At 38.6% G+C, this 24,760-nt stretch overlaps 1 protein-coding gene across 2 annotated transcripts in view; it reads left to right on the top strand.

The window, feature by feature from the left end:
- Nucleotides 1–23,754, top strand: part of LOC131975434 (leucine-rich repeat transmembrane neuronal protein 4) — a 55,985-nt gene extending 32,231 nt beyond the window's left edge. The window contains exon 3 of one of the 2 annotated variants that reach the window (XM_059338121.1): nucleotides 22,324–23,754. In XM_059338121.1, coding sequence (XP_059194104.1) covers nucleotides 22,324–22,542 — 219 coding nt within the window. In that variant the 3' untranslated portion in view covers nucleotides 22,543–23,754. The remainder of the gene's footprint in view (nucleotides 1–22,323) is intronic. The other variant, XM_059338122.1, reaches the window with a different exon arrangement.
- Nucleotides 23,755–24,760: the final 1,006 nt, after the last annotated feature.

Consider the following 24,760-nt stretch of genomic DNA (forward strand, 5'->3'; position numbering starts at 1 on the left):
AGGCCTGTGGGGAGGAGGCATGAGCACCACTAATGACACCAAATTAAAACAAAAACAATAAATCCTGCGGATCAGCTCTGTGGAGTTGACAGTTTGAGACAACTTAAAGTGGATCAACACAGTTTCATCAACATCAGTCCCTTTTGTTTGACAGTGGGAAGAATGACAAGATAATGTATGGTTCCATGCAGCGGCTATTGTATTGCAGCACTGGCCTCACGCCATTTGACTTGAGCTATATATTATCCTTCTGCAATATTCACATCTCATCACCACAGATGAATCTTTGCCGGGCTTGGCCCTTAATAACAACTAGATCCTCCCAGTGCAGACCTCTGTGGAAATATCACGGGAGGCCAACAGCTGGCTGCAGTTCATCTCTTGTCGCCTCAGATTTTCAGCCACATCAATATTGGACAAGCCTGTTCAAGTTCAGACGCTGTTTGAGACTGTAACACTTAAACAGATGGCTGTTCTCAAACACAACAGGGACAAACCAAATCTGAAGTTCATTGTCTAGAATATTATGTGCAATCAGTTGTTTTCCTCGTAGATATGTTGGTTCTTCAGCCAATCATACAGAGAAAGATCAAATCTAGAGCAGAAAAATGATACATGTGTGTCTGTGTGTAGCTATTTGTGCCTTTTTTTGTTACATTTGCAGTCAATGTCTTTAAAGATTCAATATTAGAATAGAAAATGAAGTGGATATCCACATAATGACAGAGCACATGAAATATTATGTGGCATACAGAGACGCACACACACGCAATCTTCCACAGCATTAAGAGTTAGACATACAGCTCATTCTTTAGAGTTATCACCATGGAAACTGGACAGGAGTGAAAAGCTTGTACTATGGTGGATGGAGCAATGGCACAACACCATCCTGGGTCCTACACTGTGACATTTATAAGAAATGAATCAAATTAATCCTTTAATTTATCTGAAACACAAAATGTAGAAATAATTTTTCTCCTGATGCAGCTATTTGCTTTAGCCATTGTAGCACCGCTCAATTAAAGCACTTCTGAGTTGTAAGAAGGGGTCAGTAATGTATCAAAAGGAAGTGACAGTGATAACAGCATTAAATATTCAATGACAATTCCTCAGCAACACTTTTCAGTTATCCATCAGTAGCCAAACAGGTTCTCATATTGCTTCAATTCTGAGCTCTCAGATGGCTGCATGGCTGGATTAAAGGTATTACATAAATTCTTTCATGCTTCAAGAAGTCAGCTTCCCCTCCAGACATGTTCCTGGACATATAAAAATTATTTGATTTGAATAATAATTTGCCTCTGATATGTCCCCTACCTCTTCTATTACCTGACTCAGTTTCCCTCAGTTCTACTCAGGTTTATAATGTCTTTCAGCTCCTTTTTGTGATTTTACTGTCAGCAGCGTTACAGTTTTTTGGATCACTGTTACCGCACTCATTGATGTTTCCAGACACAGCAGGCATAAAAGCCCTGATAAAGCCACTGTATGTTAGCTGCCCAACACCAAATAGTGGACATACAACCTCAATTCCCCAAAAGTCTGACTGTTGTGTAAAATGTGATTAAACTAGAATGTGATAATTCGCTAATCCTTTGTGATAAATATTATATATAAGAGGTCTGTAATTTTCATCATAGGTACACTTCAACTATGAGAACCAGGAAATCATATTGAAGGATTTTAAAGAATTTATTTGTAAAAATTGGTGGAAAAAAAGTATTTGGTCAATAACCAAAGTTCAACTCAATACTTTGTAACATAACCTTTGTTGGCAATGACAGAGGTCAACCATTTCCTCTAAGTCTTCACCAGGTTTACACACACTGTAGCTGGTATTTTGGCCCATTCCTCCATGCAGATCTCCTCTAGAGCAGTGATGTTTTGGGGCTGTCGCTGGGCAATATGGACTTTCAACTCCCTCCAAAGATTTTCTATGGGGTTGAGGTCTAGAGACTGGCTAGGCCAGGACCTTGAAATGCTTTTTACGGAGTCACTCCTTCGTTGCCTGAGCGGTGTGTTCGGGATCATTGTCATGCTGGAAGACCCAGCCACGTTCCATCTTCAATGCTCTCACTGATGGAAGGAGGTTTTGGTTTAAAATTTCAAGATACATGGCCCCGTTCATTCTTCCCTTAACACGAATCAGTCGTCCTGTCCCCTTTGTAGAAAAACAGCCCCAAAGCATGATGTTTCCACCCCCATGCTTCACAGTAGGTATGGTGTTCTTGGGATGCAACTCAGCATTCTTCTTCCTCCAAACATGACAAGTTGAGTTTTTACCAAAAAGTTCTATTTTGGTTTCATCTGACCACATGATTTTCTCCCAATCCTCTTTTGGATCATCCATATGCTCTCTGGCAAACTTCAGACGGGCCTGGACATGTCCTGGCTTCAGCAGGGGGACATGCCTGGCACTGCAGGATTTGATTCCCTCTCGGCGTAGTGTGTTACTGATGGTAGCCTTTGTTACTTTGGTCCCAGCTCTCTGCAGGTCATTCATCAGGTCCCTCCGTGTAGTTCTGGGATTTTTGCTCACTGTTCTCATGATCATTTTGACCCCACGGGATGAGATCTTACGTGGGGCCCCAGATCGAGGGAGATTATCAATGGTCCTGTATGTCTTCCATTTTCTTGCAATTGATCCCACAGTTGATTTATTCACACCAACCTGCTTGCCTATAGTAGATTCACTCTTCCCAGCCTGGTGCAGGTCTACAATTTTCTTCCTGGTGTCCTTCGACAGCTCTTTGGTCTTGGCCATGGTTTAGTTTGGAGTCTGACTGTTTGAGGCTGTGGACAGGTGTCTTTTATACAGATAACAAGTTCAAACGTGCCATTAATACAGGTAACGAGTAGAGGACAGAAGAGCTTCTTAAAGAAGAAGCTAGAGGTCTGTGAGAGCCATAAATCTTGCTTGTTTGTGGGTGACCAAATACTTATTTTCCACCATAATTTACAAATAAATTCTTTAAAAATCCTACAATGTGATTTCCTGGATTTTTTTTCTCATTCTATCTCTCATAGTTGAAGTGTACCTATGATGAAAATTACAGACCTCTTTCATCTTTCCAAGTGGGAGAACTTGCACAATCAGTGGCTGACTAAATACTTTTTTGCCCCACTGTAGCTACTAAAGAGACAGATAGTTCCGAGCTGATGGAGACCAAACCAGAGCTGAGAGAAAAGAGAATATTCTTCACAAATACCTTTCTAATGAAAGTCCAAAAAAGTCCCCACAAACTTTCACCCAAACTTTCATGTCCTGTGTGAAACCAAAAGTTAACAATTAACTTAATTAGCAATTCTACGATGTCATTTGACACTTTTATCCGAAGTGATGTATATTTGAGTGTTCATACAATATAAGCAACGATCAGGTTAAAAGACAACACATGAGTAAGTGCCATGGGTTTAGTTTGAGCCCATTAGGATATAAGTGCTATCAAGCAGTACATAAGGACAGTGCAAATAGTGCTTTTCTTTTTTTCCCCATCTTTGTAGATTATGAGTGAAAGTGCTCAGTAAAGAGCTCTTCTTAAAGATTGAGAGAGACTCAGCAGATCAGATCAGTTTGGAAGTTTGTTTCATCACCGGGGAACTACAGAGGAGTCTAGAGTCTAGTTTGGGACTGAGAGCCCTGCAGCGGCGGAGGAGCGGAAGAGTGAGTGAGCATGAGGATTTGTGGAATAAATAAGTTTAGATAGGCAGGAGATTTGACAGTTGTTGTTTTGTAGGCAAGGGACAGGGTTTTGAATTTGATGCGGGCTGCAACTGGGAGCCAGTATAGAGATATGAGTGATGGTAATGAGTTATTATTATTGACCTATTATCACTTAAGTAACATATTTAACTTGTGTAATGTACTAAAATACTACTTTTTACTAAACCTTACCAAGTAGTTGGTTACGAAAATGCATTTCACAACAAATGTTTCACAACATTAACCATGTTAAAACTGCAGGTACAGGGAAACTAGGCGACAAAGAAAAAATAAAAGCTGATGTTCAACATCTGCTGGATGTGTAGAAGCTACTGGTTGCTAACAAGTTAGCAAAATCAGCTTTAAAATGTGATATTATGTTAATTTGTGTTTTCTATTTCTTGTGTCCTCAAGTGGCAAAAATCAATAATTTAAATGTGTGCATTGGTAAAGGGTGGCGTATGTTAGGGAGAATGTTTGTTGATTGAAAGGAATCTAAGCTGATCTTGTTCAACCATACGTGCTGCTGCATCTTCAGCTCCCTTCTCAACCTTACCCTTTTTTCCCCAAATTTAGCTCATATAACTGACAAAGTTGTCCAAAAGTTGTAAACCTAGAAAAAGATCCCTCAATCACAAACAGATTTCTGGCATGTGTAAAAAAAAAAAAGTGATGAGTTATTTGAATTTCTGTATCTTCAATTGCAGAACTTTTGCGCAGTGCTCATTCTCTAAATATAGTACCGGAGGGGGAAATGTTACCGAGGAACAGTTTGCACATGACTAATTACCTGCCTTATGCACATTTCAGACATTGTCAGAGTCTTCCTTAATTAGCAGATAGCTTGTTAGCTTGACTGCTTCATGTTGTTGTGTCTTACTGACAATGGCAACAGAGACTGGAGAGAAAAGTGGAAGGAAACAGAATGTAATGGTAGAAAAAGCCAACGGGAGGATTATAGCAGCAGCCTCTTTGAGTCAGACTGATGTGTCCCCCAAAGCTGAGTTTAGGTTTATCCCAACCCCATTTTTAATCCTAAACCCCAACCTCTATCCTCTTCCTGTTTATAAATTTAACTGTAATCCCCAAATTAACCCCTACTCCAAACTTTCACTTATCCTTTTCACATGTTTAGTTATGGCTGAACTCCGCAGACTTGTTACTAACAACTACAATCACTTAATTGGACTCTCCAAGTAAGCTGCAGAAAATTACCATATCTCTGATGTCCCAGAGAACCTGCACATCAGCATATACACAGAGATTTACACTGTTTCAAATAAGAGAGGGGCAGACTCCAACCAGACACCGTATCTGTAAAATCTTTCTATCAAACAAACATGTCCCAGTTTTTCTGAAACAGTCATTTACACAGTCAACAAGCTTTCATTCTGAACCAAGGTGATTTTAATATATCCATTAAGCACACGTCTGTCAGCCATGTCTTTTCTTTCCTTTTTTTAACTTAAGATCTAAATTATCTGTGATTTGCAACATTAGTTTGGCATTTCATCTGTACAAAGCAAGGCTGAGCAACTAGAGAACTATTAGAGAATGAAATAGCTCTGCCTTGGTGCACTGAGTTCCTTTAAGTCCTTTTTTTAGCGTAACTGGCTATGTCCCTCTTGACAAACCTCTTTTCTCTTGGTGAGAAAGTGAAAAAAAAATATCCAAGAAAAGCCTCTTGTGTAATGAGTTGTCTATCATCTGTGATCTGTTTTCCTTTTTAAATAACTGCGTCTTATTTTTTTAATATGAGGGACTGGTTGCATTGTGGACTACAGACACCAACCATGTCCGATCATAAAACACAATAGGTTGGTTAGACAATAACTGAATAACTAGGTAGTTTAAACCTATGATAGTTGATTTAGAGCAACTTGGTTGACATTACCATCTTTTTGGTACAAAAGCTAATAAAATGAGGGAAGAAAAAGTACTTATTTGTAAAACGAAAACATATTTGAATGCCCGCTCCCCCCTACTGTAGCTATACATGTACTACATAGAGGAACATATTTACTTTATGACTATGTTCTACTATGCATATATACAACTTAATATAAAATGAAAAAAATAACTTAAAAATGGGTATTGATGGAATAATCTCAAGAATGAAGCAATCCAGATAAAATGTGAAAGTTCAGTAGTAACCTATCATTTATTTGTTTCTGGACTTCCAATATTCACTCTCCCTTTGGTACTGTTTTGGTCTACACCAACTCCTGAGGGAAATATCTCTGACTCTTTAGCTGCTAAATGAACCAGGTAGTTGCTAACTTTGTCTGCATGCCATTTGGTAATGGGGAGGAAGCATACAGTTTTGTTTTTGCTTTTTTGTTTTTTTGCTAAAACAGCTGAAATTGATATATGACAGTGGTGAGAATGGCCAAATATAACGTTACAAGTTAGAAAACCAAAACTAAATAAAAGACACTGTAAATCTCCACACTGCTGAAGGAAAATATATTTCCTGTAGTATCCAAGCACACTATTATATTTTTACCATAAAGAGTTGGTCTACCAGGCAAGCTGCTCAGCAGCATGTAGCTAAAGAAAAATAAATCCCTAACTGTTTAAATTTCATGTTACATGTTGTGTGCTGTGGGGATGGCAGTAGAACATCTGGCATCTGCAATCAAATTGGATCACTTAGGGACCCTGAATGAAAAGCCTATGTTGTAGCTCAGGAGGACGCATGTTACAGAGTGAAAGCACTTAGCTTTACCTCATGTGTGTGATGTTTGTTCCATGAATTAACTATGAAGATTCAAATAGATATGAAAGAATAATAATAGACCACCACAATTCCAAGTAAATAACTGACCCTAGAAACAAAAAAAAAATCTTCTTTTTTTTCTTTTCAGGATTGAGGCATTTAATGAGCGGTTTGAGAAGCAGAATCAGGATTACTGTATGTTTGTGTGTGTGTGTGTGTGTGTGTGTGTGTGCTCAGGAATGTGTGTGGGAGTGTAAAGAGAGAAAAACAGTCAGCGAGGCAGACAAACACTGCAGCACACATCGCTTTTCACTGTAGGGATTCATCTAGGCATCTATATTTCTTAGTATTTATATTCAGGTTACTTATATCTACATACATCAGGAAAGACTCTGTAGTGACTCATAAATTGTCCATCCAGTAAATAACAGTAAATCTCAGCATGCGTTGCCAACATTGATGAGCAGAAAATGGGATGAGCAGCATTAGGAGAAGATAAATCCCCACATCTGAAGGATTATGGTTATTTTGACAAATGCGAAGCGCTTTTCAAATAGAAATGTAATTACATGGTGAATATTAAAGTCAGCAAAAGATGATCTTTCTGGAATTCTAACACATGCAGTATTACAATGTACAACTTTCAGTTTCCGTTCATGTGGGTGTCAGTTTTTCCTCCTTTACAGGGAGGATGCTAATGGTCTGCTATCTGTAATATATCTCATATGATTTATTCAATATTGTGTTTTATTTTGAAAAAGCAAATTAATTTCCTCTTGCTTTCTTATGTATATTTGTAACATTTATAATAATGCACATATACAATACGTGCAATCTTATTGTATAGTTCGCCCACTGTACTGCATAATTAAGTTTATTTCTAGCTTCATGTCTGTGTCACCCTGAAATCATTTTTTAATTTATCCATGCTAAGCAACAAGCAGGAGAAACGGGTCTCGTGGCCATTAGCATGCCATTCAGCATCCATGTGTGTAGCCTAATAGACAGCGATGATAATAGAGGCTTGTCTGTGCTCTCTCGCCACGGCGTTGACCACTGTGTGAATTATCCAGCTGACAGGGAGCAGCAGCACAGCTCGGGCGGAGGATGTTGTTAATATGCCAATGAGAGCTCATGCCTCCCGTGCCAGTCTGAGGCATGCTGGCATGGTGCAGCTGCCTATCACCTAATTGGGAATCATTTAGCTGAAGCTTGACCTACATTCAGAGCAGTGCAAAAGGGGGACCACCTATGTGAATGTTTTTATTAGCAATCCAGAGCTAATAGCTCGGGAATTAGAATTAATTGCTGTGTGCTGTGTCACAAGAGTTTCTAGCATTGTCCTCTTCTACATGTGTGGTGAAGTGCTTTAGAGTGGATCAGTGGAGTGCTTCATTCAAGAACCGTGCCTTTTGTTATAAAAAAAAAAATGCAATTTGCCAAAGTGGTAGTTTTATATAACATTGGAAGTTTGGGATATTAGGGAATTGCATAGAGTCAGTCCTGCTCTTCTATTTTCGTTGTCCTTTTAAAGTACTTTGACATTTAGTGAAATATATGTATTTACTTTTTTTGCTGGCACTTCGATGAGAAGATTCACAACACTCTCATGTCTGTATAGTAAACGGGAACTGGAATGGGTCATCTACTGCAAGTTGGCCATTTTCGGAAAATAAAGGTAAAAGTGCCATTTGCTGGCTGTTGTATATTGTAAAAAAAAAAAGAGTGAATAAGATTCAAAATGCAAAATTTAGTAGACATAATACAATCAGACACAAAGGTAGGCCAATTTTATGTGTTTCACTTTCTGATCTACCATTATTCATGATAGAACACATTTTGTTAGCATTCAGTTAGCATAACCTCAGCTAGCTTATCATTCACACCTGAGCTGTTTGGACCACTTTTGTCAGAACGTCTGTATTTTGCTGGTGTGAATGCTCAAACTAACTTTGCAACACATTCAGGGTTGAATTTGGTTGGAAATTTGAGAATTAACGCCAGGCAAGGTAACTGGCTTGAAAAAAATGTCTCGTGGACAGACGTGGTCTTATGATGAGGTAAAGACCCTTATCGAAATCTGGTCAAATGACCATCGCTTGTGGCCACACACAATAACAACAAAGTGTTCAAGTTATTTAACAACAGAATATTGGCTAGAGGATTCGATCTCACAGTGTATCAATGCAGCATAGAAGTGAAACTCAGCCAACAAAATCTGTGACTTGCTTTGAAAATGTGTCCGCTCTTCCCCTCACAAGGACAGCGTCAACAGCGGGACATTTGTTTACAATGCTTCGTGCACTCAATAAAGCACAGTGTGAAAGCAAAGCAAAGCAAATAAAAAATGCAACAATGTTGCAACTTCACCACTGAATCACACCGAGTCCACCACACTTATATGTGAAAGCGACCTCAGATCTGAAGTTCCTGTACGAAGCCCACAGGAAGAGCACTAGGCTTTGAAGTTGATTTCTGGAAAGGGCCAAACCGCGGGATTATAACTTCTGGGTCAGTTGCGTGATGCCATTGGGGCCAAAAATACTTTTATCCCAGAGACTTACATTGGGAAAAAGATGCCTGTAAATCAGTGGATAATTCTTATTTTTATAAAATGACTTGTTTTGGTCCAGTAACATTTGAACGTTTAGAATGGAATCTTCTCATTGAGCTCTCGGCAAGAAATAAATTAAGCATATTTTCCAAAATCTCTTCTATTTTCTTTTATGTATGTTTTTAAATTGCTCTCTGTGTAGCTGGATCTAGTGTTTTTATTAACCCACCAGAATAGCCAGACAACGTTAATATTACAAAATGACTGTGTGTGCCACACAGAAAAGTTGAAATGGCACTGCGGTCGGAAATGGCCTCTGTAACTGGTAGGGAATAATTTGTCATATTGCCTGGGGTGAGGATTTCAATGCTTATGTTTTGCTGAGACTCAAAACTGTATTAAAACCACACTGTCGTGTCTCCTGTGATTTCTCTTTCTGCATCAGGCCTTTTTTCCAACTTCCTTCATTTCACCCGCACATGTTTTATGCTTTTGTCATTTATATTTTATCACTTTTGTTTTGCCCTAACAATAACATTCTTCCTCCTTTTTTTATCACTACAACTACACTGAAATAAAATTTTATAAAGAGCCCCATTGTTTCCACTAATAGCTGTTGCTACTTGAAGCCTAAAACAATTCCCAGACCAATTGAGAAGATAATTTCTTATCACTTTAAACTCTAGAGGCCTCCAGTGATAAACAGAGAGTTATTCTAACTGAGAGCAAGAACCAAAAAAAGAAATCTATCATGAAATTGAAATGGGATGTATTAAGCTCAGACATAAATGTATTACACATACAGCAGTGGTGATACATTTACTCAACGTAGGTACAATTTTATACTCCTACCCCACTATTTAACATTTTCCATTACTCTTCAGGTCAAAATTTAAATTTGAAAAATGTGATCAGTTTTAAATGATTGGGCAGTCTTATTAATGATTAGGCAGTCTTATTAATGATAAGCCAGTCTTATTAATGAAATAATTATTAACAGTAGTTAAAAATTAAGTTGTTGAAATTAGCATCAACATGCTGCTTAAATAATGTATTATATAAATAATCCCAGACTATAACTAGAATATGTATAACAATCTGTTAGTGGGAACATTCTGTATAATGATAATGATAATGACTTTTGATACTTTAAGTACATTTTGATGCTGATACTTTTGTAATTTTACTTAAGTAAGGTTTCATATGCAGGACTTTCACTTGTAGTGGAGTACATGTGCATTTCAATAAATTAGAATATCATAGGAAAGTTGATGTCTTAATTTATTTCAGTTCTTCTAATTATATTGATTATGGCATACATTTAATGAAGACCTAAAATCCAGTGTCTCAAAAAAATATATAATGTTACAAAAGTATGTTTAATATGAAAATGTTGGCCTCTGAAAAGTATGTCCATATATATGCACTCAGTACTTGGTTGGGGCTATTTGACTTGAACTAATGGAAATTGACTTTTTCATGATTTTATAATGTATTGAGATGCACCTGTGTTTCCACAGTTCCACCACTTCAATACTGCACCTGAGCTAGAGGAGTGCTTTCCACAGGTAGCAGGACACTCAGTGTATTCTGTTTTCTTTAAATTCACTTTAGGATAAACAGGTTGAGCTAAAGTTTAAACAGTTAACATAAGCGAGGACAAGATCGGGCTGATGCCAGATGCCCACTTTATTACCTTGGCCAGTAGCCAGGGACTCAATGAATAACGACTTACACTTGTCAAGTGGAAACAAGGCTATTCTTAGATAGCTATTGTAATCAAGAGATTTGAATTCATCTTATTTTTATCCGCTTGTGTTGCGCACAACCAGATTGGAAAGGACTTCCTGAGCCATTAAAGTTGAGGAAAGATGGTGTTCATGCCTCAGGAAAAATCCCACTGTATGCAGCGTTCAGCCCTAAGCAGCTCAGCTGGCAGCTCGCCAAGCTATGCTAGCCAATGACTCACCTCTCTAAGAGCTCCAACCATAACAGCCAACGTTTCCTCAATATTCCTGATTAAACCTGAATGCTCACTCAGCTCAGTTGGCCAAAAAGGCTTTTTATTCTTTTCTTCTATGCTAAGACATGAAACTGAGCTTGTTTTATGCAGATATTTATCTCACTCATGGAGAAATGAGGAGGGGGAAGCTCAGTGTGAATGTTAAAAAATGCAATACAATGTTTTGTTGACCTGTGGAATGATAATATAAAACAACATTAATTCCAATTTAATGACTCTCAATTGTATCGACTCTTCATCACACTCATGAAAAGAGCTGGCATTAAGTTAATTGACTTTGTTTTGACATTTTGTATTTTAGTAATTAGTGGACGCGCTTGTCCCAAGAGGCTCATACTAAGTTAGAAAAGCTGTTTGAAATCTTTTTACAATAACACTGGAGTTGACATAATAATTGGTGGGATAATTAAAAGAAATTATGATACTGTTGAAATTAAAAATGTGACCTTTTGGTTACCAGATAGCTGTTTTTTCTAATAACTAGACCCACATACTGTCCCAAAAATACAAACAGACACATTAGAGCTGCTTCAGTCCTCATTATTTTTTAGTTGGTTTACTAGATTTTGTTAAAGTTTTCTTGACCGGTAATGCTGGTTGTCCGGTTGGTATGTCCATCAATTTGATCAAAACTGAAATATCTTGACATGTGGATAGATTGCAAGGGCATTTGGTACAGATATCAATGGGTGAATTCTACTGATTTTTCCTTGAGCACCACTACAAGGTTCACATTTCTTGTTTTGAGTATAATGTCATAGCCTACCATTAGCAAATGTCAGAACTCCCTAACAAGCTTCTGTCAGGTTAGGAATGACAACTTGCAGAAAGCTAGTGGTTGCCTGGCACATTTAATGTGTCATATGAATAGTGTTACGAATGCTGTTAGCTCATCTTAGCGACCTCTCTGGATAACCTGGCACTTTAGTGGAAGTGAGATGGGAAAAAAATAATTGACTTTAGAGAAAAGGAGGTTTTGGGACAAATGGATCAGCCTCTTGCACTGCAAAAGATAAAAACATTAAATCTGAGGGAAATTATCTTGCTGCATGGACAGATAATTTAACTTTACAAGATGTCTTGAATTAAGATTGTTAAATCTAGAAAATGTTGAACACTTAAAATAAGAAATTAACTCTTAAAACAAGATAAATTATCTAACACTTCTAAATCTAAGTTTCTTATCTTGGTAAGAAACAAATAATTTGCAGTGTGGGCCACAAGTCAACTCAATTTTATTTATATAGCCCAAAATCACAAATCACAGATTTGCCTCAAGGGTCTTTACAGACTGTACATGTTGCGACACCCTCTGTCCTTAAACCCGGCCCCCACAGATCAATTGATGACAGTTGAACTTGTCTACTACTGTTTTCTACTCAGACTATAAATTGACTACAAACAAAATACCAAATTCTGCATTAATGTGCTGTTTGTAGAGGTTATACCACTGGATGTATTGCCATGTACACATCATGTTCAAGTCAAGATGAATTTCAACTTGAATTTTATTGATTCTTTGACCATTCCTTTTTCCAGTTTTTATTTATCGAATATGTTTATGACCGAATACCTGCAGAACTGATGATATTCCCAACAGCCTCAGCCATTTTGGTTTGTGTTGAGTACCAATTAGCCAATGTTTGCATCAGTGGCACGCCCAGAGATTTTTGGCCAAATGAGGCTACTGAAAAATCTTGGGGTAGTACACCAAAACCTAAACTAAGATGGTGACCATTGTAAACATTAAACCTGCTAAACATCAGCATGTTAGCATGCTGTTATTAGTATATAACTAAAAACAGCTTTAAATTCACCAATGTAACTTAAACTGGACTACCTGTCAGTCACATTTTTATCTCACTGGTACCTGAAACAAGACTCCTCCACCTTAACACAGAAGGCTGATTTCATTGTCCACGCCTGTTTAGAAAATAGGAAAGCGTGCCAAAATATACAGCCGAACAGAGAAATATCATTAGCAGGATTCATACTGTATGTGTGAAATCCCAGTTTCAGCTACTTGCTATTTCATATCCCACTGCTTCACTTACTGAAACACATTCTCAATGATGAGTATTGAAGAGTTAGAAAGTCAGTGATGTTTCTATCTCTCTTTACTCTGTAGTGTCCGTAAAACACTGTAATGAATTCATATAATGTAATATATTTGTGAAGTGTTGCAATAGAGGGCTGATCTGAAGTCAAATGTTTCTGTTTCAGTTCCACTTTACAGCATTTAAGAGGGTAAAGTTAGATATACCACCCTTGGCTTTCAATGAAAAATACTGAGAAGGGCCTAACAAAAATTAGAGAACCCATGAAATAGAAATTATAGTGTATTTCATGGTAAGCGGCTCCATGTTAATAAAAAAAGTAACTGCAACTTGCAAAGTAAGAGAGCACTTTCTGTAAGCTGCAGGAGGTGACAGTTCAAGCAAAGTGCTAGAAAAGGCAGCAACCAACTGAAGTGTTTGAGGAGGAGGCAATAAAAAAAATAGTAAAAGGTCGTGATACAGTGTGGTTGTTTTTTAACCACCAAACTTGCTGGAGGGGGGAGTATGTTTTTTATTTGAGTCTATGTGTGTATCCCTCCATGTCAAAGGGTTTGATTGGTAGCATACAAATCTAAATTCAAAAAAAGTTGGAAATGTGTTTTCAGTTCATGAACTTATTGCATAGAGATGTCATAATGTTACAGCACAAAGTCCAAGCCAAGGCAATACCTCACATGTTGCATCACACAGTTTCTCATGCATGAGCAGAAAAACGACTTTGACATCGGCATAGTTCGGCAACTCTGCCATGTCATTTGGTAAATGTCATGGTTCATGTGTATCACATACATAAAGCATTTTTCACCTCTTTGAGTCTAAAAAGGTCTGATTTCAAACAGCAAATTGCAAACAGATACAAAAACCTTGACATTGATGTATTTGCTGCAGACTGAACATAATGATAAAAAATGAGGAGCTACTTGTGTCAAGTTCTTTGAGAAGGTTTAAATCAATCCGCACAGTGCCACCAAGATTTATACTGTTGGTTCGACAAGCAGCAGAAATAACCTGACCGTGATCTCAAAGCTTTGCATTGCAGTTGTTAAAATTTTACTTTCTCATATGACTATTTTAAATTGCATAAAAATCCTTCACAAACCCAGAAAGCAATTTTATTCCTAAACAAAGGCATTATGATTCCTCATAACTGTTTAATACCTAACAGCGGGTTTGAAAAGCATGTTTTCTTTAACAAAAAACACCCGGCAAAATAACACCAGTTATCAAGTGGTTACTTGGGAAAAAAATTTTATGTGTGTGTGTGTGTGTGTGTGTGTGTGTGTGTGTGTGTGTGTGTGTGGGAGCCAGTTGAGGTGGTTTGGGCATCTGGTAAGGATGCCTCCCGGGCGCCTCCCGTTAGAGGTGTTCCGGGCACGTCCAACTGGTAGGAGGCCCCGGGGAAGACCCAGAACATGGTGGAGGGATTATATCTCTCGCCTGGCCTGGGAACACCTCGGGGTCCCCCAGGAGGAGCTGGATGTTGTGGCTGGGGAGAGGGGCGCCTGGAATGCCCTGCTTATCCTGCTGCCCCCGCGACCCGGCCCCGGATAAGCGGACGAGAATGGATGGATCGATGGATATATATTTTTTTTTTTTTTTTTTTTTTTAAGATTTATGGCATTATGGTGTATTATTCTGAACACAAGTCATTTTATAAGTTCTGCCTACTTTTAGCCATGATTGTGCTGTTTCCATAGAGGTTATATATACTTATATACTGCAGTGAAAAACAAGGCCACAGTAAATAAAATGTGACAGGAACAAAAAAAGTCCTTGAACTGCCCGGGCATCAGAGGGTCAAGGGTTATTTTAGTTCTTTTTATGCTGTCTGGATCTATATCATAATGGCACTATACCTTTCTAAAAGGTGTATTTATTTATGTATTGACAGATCTGTAGAGGAAAGGTAGAAAAGCCTTTTATTGTCTCAGTAACTGCAGCTCAGTTTATTTTATGGCCCCTTTGTATTTGGGCCGAGATAAACTGGCAGTGTGGAAGTTAAACAAGAGAGGCAGGAGATGCTGAAGAGACAAAGGTTGTAAGCTTGCTTCCAACTGTACATGGAGAGAGATGGCTATTAGTTCAACCAGTCAACCGACCAAATTCATATTGACTCGCTTATATGTTTGACTCTGTCTGTTGCAATAATTGGACAAAACAAGTCCACATTGTAGCCTTTCCCCTTGATAATTTGCACAGAGAACCCCCAGACACAGACCCCCTCCCTGCTCGGCTCATTTTGCATTCGGAGCATTGTTGTTCATGAATTTTTTATCAAGGCCTCTGAAGTAGTGTGCAAAGTTCAGCTGTTGAAATAGACAATAGAGTGTTTTGAACTAATCTTCCTATTAAAGCGGAGAGCAAACAGCCGGATCATTTCCGGAAAGGAAAACATAACCTTTTGAAAGCTGCAATTTTAAATTCAAGGGTCTGAATGGTGATGGCACTGTGAAACTTGACCTAACAGATACAGAGGAAAACCTAAATCCAAAAGCCATTTCTGCATCAAATGAGCTTTAAGTAAACCCTTTTGTGAGTCAATACTATAATCCAATACAACATATTTTACAATAGATGTTCTGCCCACATCTCATATTATGCTGATTTTCCAAGCAGCGCTTTAAAACCTGCAGCTTGTCGTGTGTTTCACAGTAGAATTGGTACGAATGGTGGAACAAATAATAAACAACAATAGCTGTGACATTATGTTTATTAAATATGCTGCTCAATGTTTGAAAAATGGGAATAATTCATTGCTTAGAACAGTCAGTTCCAAACAAAGTAATTTGATTGGACAAGAGACATTCTATGACAAATAGGCTTTATCCACCGTCTCTGGGTTCCCAGCCAGTGCCCTGTGCCCGGCCATGACCAACTGGGAACTGTTCTTTGGTTTTCCACCGCCAAAGAGCCAGCTCCCAGCTGGTAAAACTGGTTCCACAGCAGCACCAACTCTTTGCTGGTCTTGAACCGCAAACGCTACATACAGACAAGACCAACTCGGTGCTGTTGAAAGACACCAAACGGGCCAGCACTAGCGTGCTAGCATTTGCGGCCAATCGATATTGTGCTAATGTTAGCTGGCGATTGATAGCGTGTATGTATTAGTGGGCTAGCAAGACCAACTCAGTGCCGTTGAGACCAACTAAAACGTGTATCATTAATTTATTTAAATTGTTACCTGCAATGTGATTGATATGGGCTAGCAGGTTAACCTCAGGGGCTATCGCTAGCAGGCAATAGGGCCAGCACTAGCCCGCTAGCGTTAGCTTACAACAAAGCCAAACATTAACATTTTACATTCAGTGTTAATAAGAATGTATTCAGCGTACATAGTGATCAAGATGAGCAATGTGTTGTAGAAACATGTAGTCTGCCATTGTTATTAAACTATATATTTACAGACATTAGCAGTAATGCAATGACGTTGCACTAGAGCCTGTGGAAAAGCAAACAGGTTATGAGCTGGTTCACAAGTTAAACTAGAAAATTTCCTCTGGGGAAATTCTGAAAGGGCCACGGGGGCTACTGCCGGTGTGTGTACACTATGATGAGATTCTTCAGAGATTTCAAACTATGCCCTTTAACCTCAAAATGTGTGTGTGTGTGTGTGTGTGTGTGTGTTTGAAGCATGTGTATGCATGTGTGAGGAGTGTGCGCGCTTACGCGCATGTGTGTGTGCGTGTATCAGTAACTGTAATCACATCAAAGATCAAAGGCAATCAGAGCAGAGCAATCAACAGAATTAACTAACACCAGCTGCCAATGTTCCGTATCAGAGGTGGACAGACTGGAATTTCTGGCCTCGAACAGAAAGCATTTTTGGCAAAACCATAATACCTATCATTGATCCGACTTCACTTTGAGCGTCCTAAGTTCTTCCTGAACGTCTACATATGTTTGTTTTTTTTTTAAGAAAAAGACAAAAAAAAAAGAAAATAACTTTGTTAGAGCGATCTAAAAAAACTGTTACATCTCCCTTTTTCAGAAATCTTCTTGCGTTTTTAATATGGGAGCCAATGAGGTGTTGGTGGCGCATCTGTGCGTCCTACGCCCAAACTATAACTCTGACAGCTTTACCAGAGGATTGTGAGTGAGAAGACAAATTTTCCTACGTTTCTATGTATAAATTATTTCTGTAGAGTGGAATTTGCGGCCTGGAGCGCAGTTTTCAAATTTATTTTTTGACAATTTTTTCTCTCCCTCTCCCTCTACACCCATTATACGAGATTATAATGGGTGTGCAATACACACCCATTATAATCTCAGAATTTCTACAAAAATGATCATGGTCATTGAACAGGGATTGATAAAAAACAATGACCTATTGAAACGTGGATTAATACACCGATACACAAGACTTGTGTCTACTAATTAAAGTTTAAATGGAGTCTCTAGGTAAAATTATGCCGGAGAAGTAGACGTTTAAAAATCTCCAATTATTGTTCTTTTCCACTCATTTTTTTTCCGGCCATCCCATTCATTTCAATGCAAAATTTTGGGCAGTTTTTCGCGACTGACGTCGCAAAAAATTCATATTCTGTAGAGAAAAGTAATAGCACACCGATCTCGATCAAACCGCACGTTTTGATATATAATTTGTCCTGCAAATCTTCAAGTTGTAGGACTAGTAGCGGGACGAAATTGCGTCCGGAAGAGGAAGAAGAAAAAATCCACAGTATAACAGAAAACAGCTATTGCTGTATGGGACCAGTGCTCGGTGCGATTGCCCCGTGGCCCTAACTTACTGCGAACCACGCGAGCACCGGCTCCGAACCGACTAGCACCGGCCCCTGGTCGAAAACCCCTAATAGAGCAGGGGTGTAGAATCCCCAGCGGGGCACAGCTCTATCAAAGTTCTCATTTTAACATTTTTGACCACCAGTATCGGCCCACTAGACCAGAGCACACTTTCTGTCTTATGTACGTGTGCGTGCACCCGCTCTCTTCTCTCTTTCGGACACGGACGCCAGTTTAGTGTGAGTTTAATGTCATGGAGTCAGGAGGCCCATCCGCTGTCAGTCAATCAATCAGTCACACCACAGACTTAAAATAAGAAAGGAGAAGAAATGCATAGGGGTAACAGAGAAAATGTGCTAAACTAACTAACTTGTTTAGCAGCAGCAGCTGGACCATTCTCAGCACCTTAAGCAGCACTGTGCTGGCTGCAGCGGCACAGGCAGCTAAAGGCAGCTTTCTAAAATAGAGCACATTGAAATGTTAACAGAATCCAACACAGAATTTGCAAGAATACTTTCTAAATATGATGCCTTAAATAAACATAAAATAAGCCTTATTCTCCCTTATAATAATTATCTACTTCACAATCAGGAAGGCAAACTCCTTATTTCAAGATCAATGATTTGGAGTATATATGATAGAATAGTGGCATTAGAATGTGTGAGAGGCCACTAAATTTGGGCTTTAATGGCAAAAAAAATTATCTTTCTGAATTACCCACATTTTACTACAACACAAGTTAAATTGTGTCAAATTCTTTAGCTTAACTTACAGAAATGTAGTTAGCCTAAAACTGACTTTGGATACATGACTTAGTGACAAAAGGCACTGCATACGTAGGTTAAATATACTGAGTTTCAGGATTGCCCAGTTCCCTCCATTGTAACTGCTGATATCTCACCTCTGTATCCACCTTTGTCCTCTTAAAAGTTCAGATATTTTATTTATAGTTGTTATCTAACTTTATCTTCGGTTGAAACCAACTTTGAACCACAAATATATATAAAATATACTTACATAGAGTACTGTGCAAAAGTCTTAGGCAGGTATAGAAAAAATGCCTAGAAGAATTTATGCTGGTCACAGATTGATTTATATTTTTCTTCTATTCACTCACTTTGCATTTTGTTAATTGATAACTATTGACATTTCTATTTTTTAAAGCATTCTTATTTTACAGCATTTTTTCCCACACATGCCTAAAACGTTTGCACAGCACTGTATATATTTATATGAATAATATATTTCCACAATCAACATTTAATCTAAATCATGAATGGTCATTAGACGATACCTATATGACTGTGGAGAATTACCACAGTCTCATCAGCCAACCTAGACTAATGAGAGAAGATCAAAAATGCTAACACTGAAAGGTAATGTCTGGGCTTTGAACTGCTTTCAGACTTGGGGAAGGTCTGGAAAATATAAACACCAGCATCCAGTCTGTTAAGACCAAGCTAAAAGAGTGCAGGACACAATTGAGCAACATAACATTACTGTCTGATCAGCTGTTCATGATGCCCCAAAGCGACACTGGTCACTGGTTGCACAATAAATGGAAACATACAGATAAATGCACATGAAACAAAGTAGGTTGCCCATGGTATTGTGTAGACCTATACAAATTACAGGCAAATGTTTTTGTTGCTAGGCAACAGTTCAGTCCCAGCAGTTACGGAATGATTCTTGTTGGTGGACCCAAATAAATGATTAAACTTACAAATATATCTGTAATCTGTTGTCACTCATTAATAAAAGGCTCTTGCAGAACTGTTGTATAAAAGTAATGTGACACTCGAGGTCGTTATGTCGTACAGTATATCATCAGTCTGCAGCCTCGTGCCTATAACCGGATTACAGCCATTATGATATACAGAACAGCATCACTACCTCTGGTGTGATATTGCTTAGAAATACTGCCCATCAGAAGTTTTTAATCTTCTGCTACAAAAGCTTATTTCAGAACACACACACACACACACACACACACACACACACACACAACATGGTTGAGAGGACTAGTCTGTCTTTTCAATGGTCTTTCATGCTTTTAGGCTGTGGAAAATACTCTTTACAAATAGATGTTGTTTCGTATTCAGGTTTGTTTTGTACATGGAGAACAAAATGCTGTGCAGTGGGTCAACCAGACTGACAGTTGAAAGGGCAGAAAGAGACAAAGATACCTCAGAGCACGAGTTGAATAAGAATATAAGATATCACCAGTCAGTGGTGAACAAAATTGGAAGCTTAGCGTCAAAACATGTGCACATATAGTTGGAAAAGATTCCCGTTTTAGTGTGAAGTGCACAGAGATGCCTTTAACAGAGACTCCCCCCAAAAAACAATTTTTTCATATTTTTTATGACCCATATTTATGTCTATTGTTAGGAGGCAATAGATAGCAATACATCTAGTGGCCTTAGTGATTATGACAGGAGCAAAGGAGAAAGTCAGTAACACAGTAGAAAGGGAGTCAACGTGGACAAACAACTATGATCCAGGAAACAACTGTCACGTTCCATGTTAAAACTAAAAGACAATGTTGACTCATTTTAACTTGACGTAACTAACGTAACTAAACGTCATATTCTATGTCCCAGGGGTAACAATGCCATGTACATAAGTGAAGTAACTGCTTATCTTATCCCAAATCATCATCTTTTCCTTCGTCTAACCAAGTAGTTCTGTTGCCTAAACCTAACCAAACTGCAACCATTTCATAGCATTAACTACATGTTTAAAACTACCAACATTATGCTTAGGTATGAAGACATGTTGATCTCCTGCTACTGGCAGGGGCACTTATTTAGGAAAACTCTGGGTCGTATTGGAGGATTGGTTGAAGGATGTGTTGCTTTAATACACTAAAATCAACAGCATATTGCCTTAAAAGCTATCCTTTACAATAGAATCACAATATAAATAAAAGGTTAGTCAAGTGTTAGCACAATTGGAATTGGATTAGGGAATATCAGATGAACACTGTGGACTGACAAATAATGTTTAAACCTAGTCAATCTAACTGCTGAGTAGGCTGCAGAGAGCTTCCTAAAATATTTAGAGCCCAATTGCACTACTTTAGTTTATGGCTGCACAATTAATTAAAATGTAATCAAATCCACAATAACCAAATTGCAGGAGCAGAAATATTAATTAAAGGCAAAATACATGTCAAAATAACATACTGAATTAAGTAATCTACACCCATGAGATACAATCTTTGCTTGTTTGGTACAGATCATCACATAGCATCACACCATGATCATTTTCAATATATTTTTCAATGACAATGAGAATAATAATGCAAAAAATGATCATTGCCTTCAATTGCAATGTCAATCAAAATAATAGCAATTAGGGATTTTTTCAAAATCTTGCAGCCCTGATGTGGCTAAAAATGACATACTCTGCAAGAACAGAGAATATTGTTCCTTCAGCCCTGGGTAGGGAGAACAAATTTCTCATCTGGGCAGAACTTCTTTCTTGTGTGGTGTCAGACAACTATCGTTTGATTGGTCAGAAATTTGTATTTGACGTGTGCTGCAATGAGAGGGCCCTTTGAAGACTTCCCAGGAGTTCTGCACTTGAGTTTCTTGTGAAGTCTGAAAAGTCCTAGCCAGAACTAACTTCGTTCTTGTTCTTGCCACCTTTAGAAAACGAACACATTTCTCTTTTCTTGTGTGTATTAGCCTTAAGGGCCATTTACACTTTTCATGACTGGAAAACTATTATGAAATTATTCTTATTTTAGGGCCAAAACTATATCAAATGTAAATGGCATATTTGCTGTCAATGCAAGCAATTATACTGCTTTCCTCTCAAAAATAGGCATAATTAAAAGAAAGAAGAAAAACAACAGTTATTCCGAGCTTTGGAATGGCAGTACGTATCTCCATGTGGAGGTGAACTTCACTACAGTGCATTCAACTGCTGCATGTGTTCTGCGTTATCTGACTCATGTGATTGTTTCTATACACTACTATGTTGCTTTGTGCATTTCATGATGCATGAGTGCATTCATATTTTGTGTGAACGCATTAATACCGATTAGAATATTAATATCAATATCGCACAGGCCATGATGCAGCTTTATTCCATCTAATTGACATAATTCAAACCACACTAACACGTAAAACTAAGAGGGGTCTTTGAATCAGCAAAGTGCTTGTAATGTAATAAGCACTCTCTTCTAAATGGAGCCTTGACTCCATTTAAAAGAGGGCAGAAAATATGTGTGCACTCTTGCTTAAGGCTTTCATCTTGCATATAAATCACTCCAGCTGAAAGTGGGTGTTTGAGCGCCACAGATTTCAGGTCTTGGGGCGCGCACAGTATCAGCGGCCAAGGCTGCATTAATGACAGCGCTGTGCCACGACTGCATGAAGTAAATTAAGCCAATTCCAAATATTCTGAGACCAGATAGAATTTTTGAAACGGAGGCTGTTTTGGCTTGATTTACAAAGCTTACGCGTGGATCTCTTTTTCTCTCTCTTTTTCCTTTCCCTGCTCTCTGTTTCTGTCTAGATACCGCGGCAGCTGAGTGCTCTGACGTTGTACAGGTGTGAGCAGTCGGTTCTGGATTACTGCCATGCCCACCTGTCACTGCACCTCAACGTGGGCATGGAGCCCCCAACTCAGGCACTGGGAGGTCCGAGGCCAGCCAAGTACCGCCCGGGCCTAATGGCTCCCCTCCCTTCTGAGCCTGTGCTGCCTTGCCCCCAGACCCACTCCCTCCACCAGTGAGCTGTGTACACTGTGAGGCTCTGTGTCCAAACTACTGTATGTCTGCTGCACAGAGTCAGTGGACCACTCACATGAAACACAAGGCTGTGTGGGAGGGAACTGGGACTGGTAAAGAAGCAAAGGAGACAATTAATCTACTGCAGAGCATCTTGGACCCAGGGTAATGAAAATGAAAATATTTCTCAGTGGAAATAAAAGGGGTGCAGCAGTATTGATTAGTGAGCTTCTGACCTACCTGACCCCAAATGTCCTCAATTAGCAAAGGAGGCTGAACAGCAGCATGACTTTTCCACGTTCTGCTCTGCCTCTTGAGGAGCATTAAGGCTAATAATTTAATGATTTGTTAATCTTCTTAAATATATTTCCTCTACTGCTCCTCATCCGGGCACCTCTCTGCTGCGTCAGGTAAAGTAATCAAATGCAAAATACTATTAACAGAGCAGGGAAACAGCATGATAAGCAATTGAGTAGCAGAACAAATGAAAGATCAGCCAAGCTAAAAGGCTTTCTGCTGCTTTTTCTGATCACGCTGTCAGTCAGAGGTCTCTCTCTAACTCACGTCCCTGTGGCGTTTTCCATCTCGAGAAATGAGCCACCCAAATGAAATTACCCAAGACGAGGGGAGCAAGTCAGAAAATAACGGACAGTAATTGTCATATAAAATGTACAGCCTTCACATCTTGCCGGCAGTAAGTATAATTTACATGGTGATTTTTGATTTCCTATAATTATTTGGGATGTTGATCACGTTATAATTAATTTAATCGAGCTGAGAAATAAACAGATGAAAAATAAACACCAGATCTCGGTGCACTGGGAGGTTCAGATATTTACTTTTCACCATCCATTTAAATCGCTCTTGTAGTTAATGGGTTTCTGTTTTTGAAATTTGTTCTTCAGCCATGTATCTGATTGTGCACTCATATATCTACATGTGTGTGCTTTTTACAAGATGTTACATTATAATATATGGTAAATAAACTGTGGTAAATTACCAGTAACAGTGTCATTCATCAAGATCAGCCGTGTCAACCCAACCAACGGTGGTTAAGACCGAAGAGCACAGCACTTAAGGCAAGACTGCTTAATAATCTATGTGTCTGGTTTTTGCCTTTAGTGATCAAGACCACAATGGTAACTTTCACTTGCTTTTCTCTCCCCCTGTGACTGTGTGTGACCGTTATCTGACGTAATACAGTATACTCCACTCTCTGAACTCGCCTCATGGACTTTTATGTTACAAAACAATACCTAATTAAGGTATGGGTATTAATATACAGCAGCTCAATGTTCTTTACACACAAATAGTGTGCCATGAAAATGTAATATAATTGGTTAACATTTTTCAGCTTGGAATTGACCGTTAGTTAAACCAGTCCCCTGAACAGCAATTGTCCAGTCATAGTTAAGCAACCATAAAAAAGTGCAGCAGGCCTGTCTAGCTTCAGTTTTCTACAGTTGCCTACAGCGTTATTTCCATCAACTGTGTGGATGTATTTTTTTTAGCTGCTGTTTTGAAGCCTTAAGCTTTGGCATTTTTGCTGTTGCCATCTTGTTTTTTGGGAGCCAAGTTATCTGCTAGTGCTAAGATAGCAAGCTAGCTCGGTTAGCAAGGTACAAAAATGACCATTCAGCTCCTTAGAGTGTCTTAAAGTACATCTTACCGGTGAACAGTATATATTTAAGCCATGAAAATGCTACAATCGAATTTTATGAACTGAAAGGGTCACAGGTCACAACATCCAAACTGGATAACACCGTGGTAGCCACCTGTTAATTACAAGGTAGACGCACCCTTAAGCATTATTTTTAAAGGTTAGCATGAACTGAAACATACTTCAGTTTAGTGATTGAGGCAGTAAAGAAAAATTAGAAAAATGTTTACTGAGGTAATAAATCAAGTGAGAAATGTTTTAACATATGAGGCATTTCCGCATTGGCTCCAGGCGGCAATCTCCGTGTCTGAGCTTGGAGGCAAACCAGGAAGTGCCTTCTACCGAAAATTCCAGTAGGGAGTGCTAAGTTTGGCTGCAAACAAAATCATTTCAGTGCAAAATGAGAAAACTTCTTGCTTGATTTATTACCTCAGAATTTTTTTTTAGGACAACACTATAGTGTCAATCACGAGTAAAAAAATCTTCTTCAAGACAATTTGATGTTAATAGTTCTAATAATGGCCCCATTTAGAAGAAAATAGAAGATAAAGAATCATATGATT

This window comes from Centropristis striata, chromosome 7 (genome assembly GCF_030273125.1).
Source record: "Centropristis striata isolate RG_2023a ecotype Rhode Island chromosome 7, C.striata_1.0, whole genome shotgun sequence".
Taxonomy (NCBI): Eukaryota; Metazoa; Chordata; class Actinopteri; order Perciformes; family Serranidae; genus Centropristis; species Centropristis striata.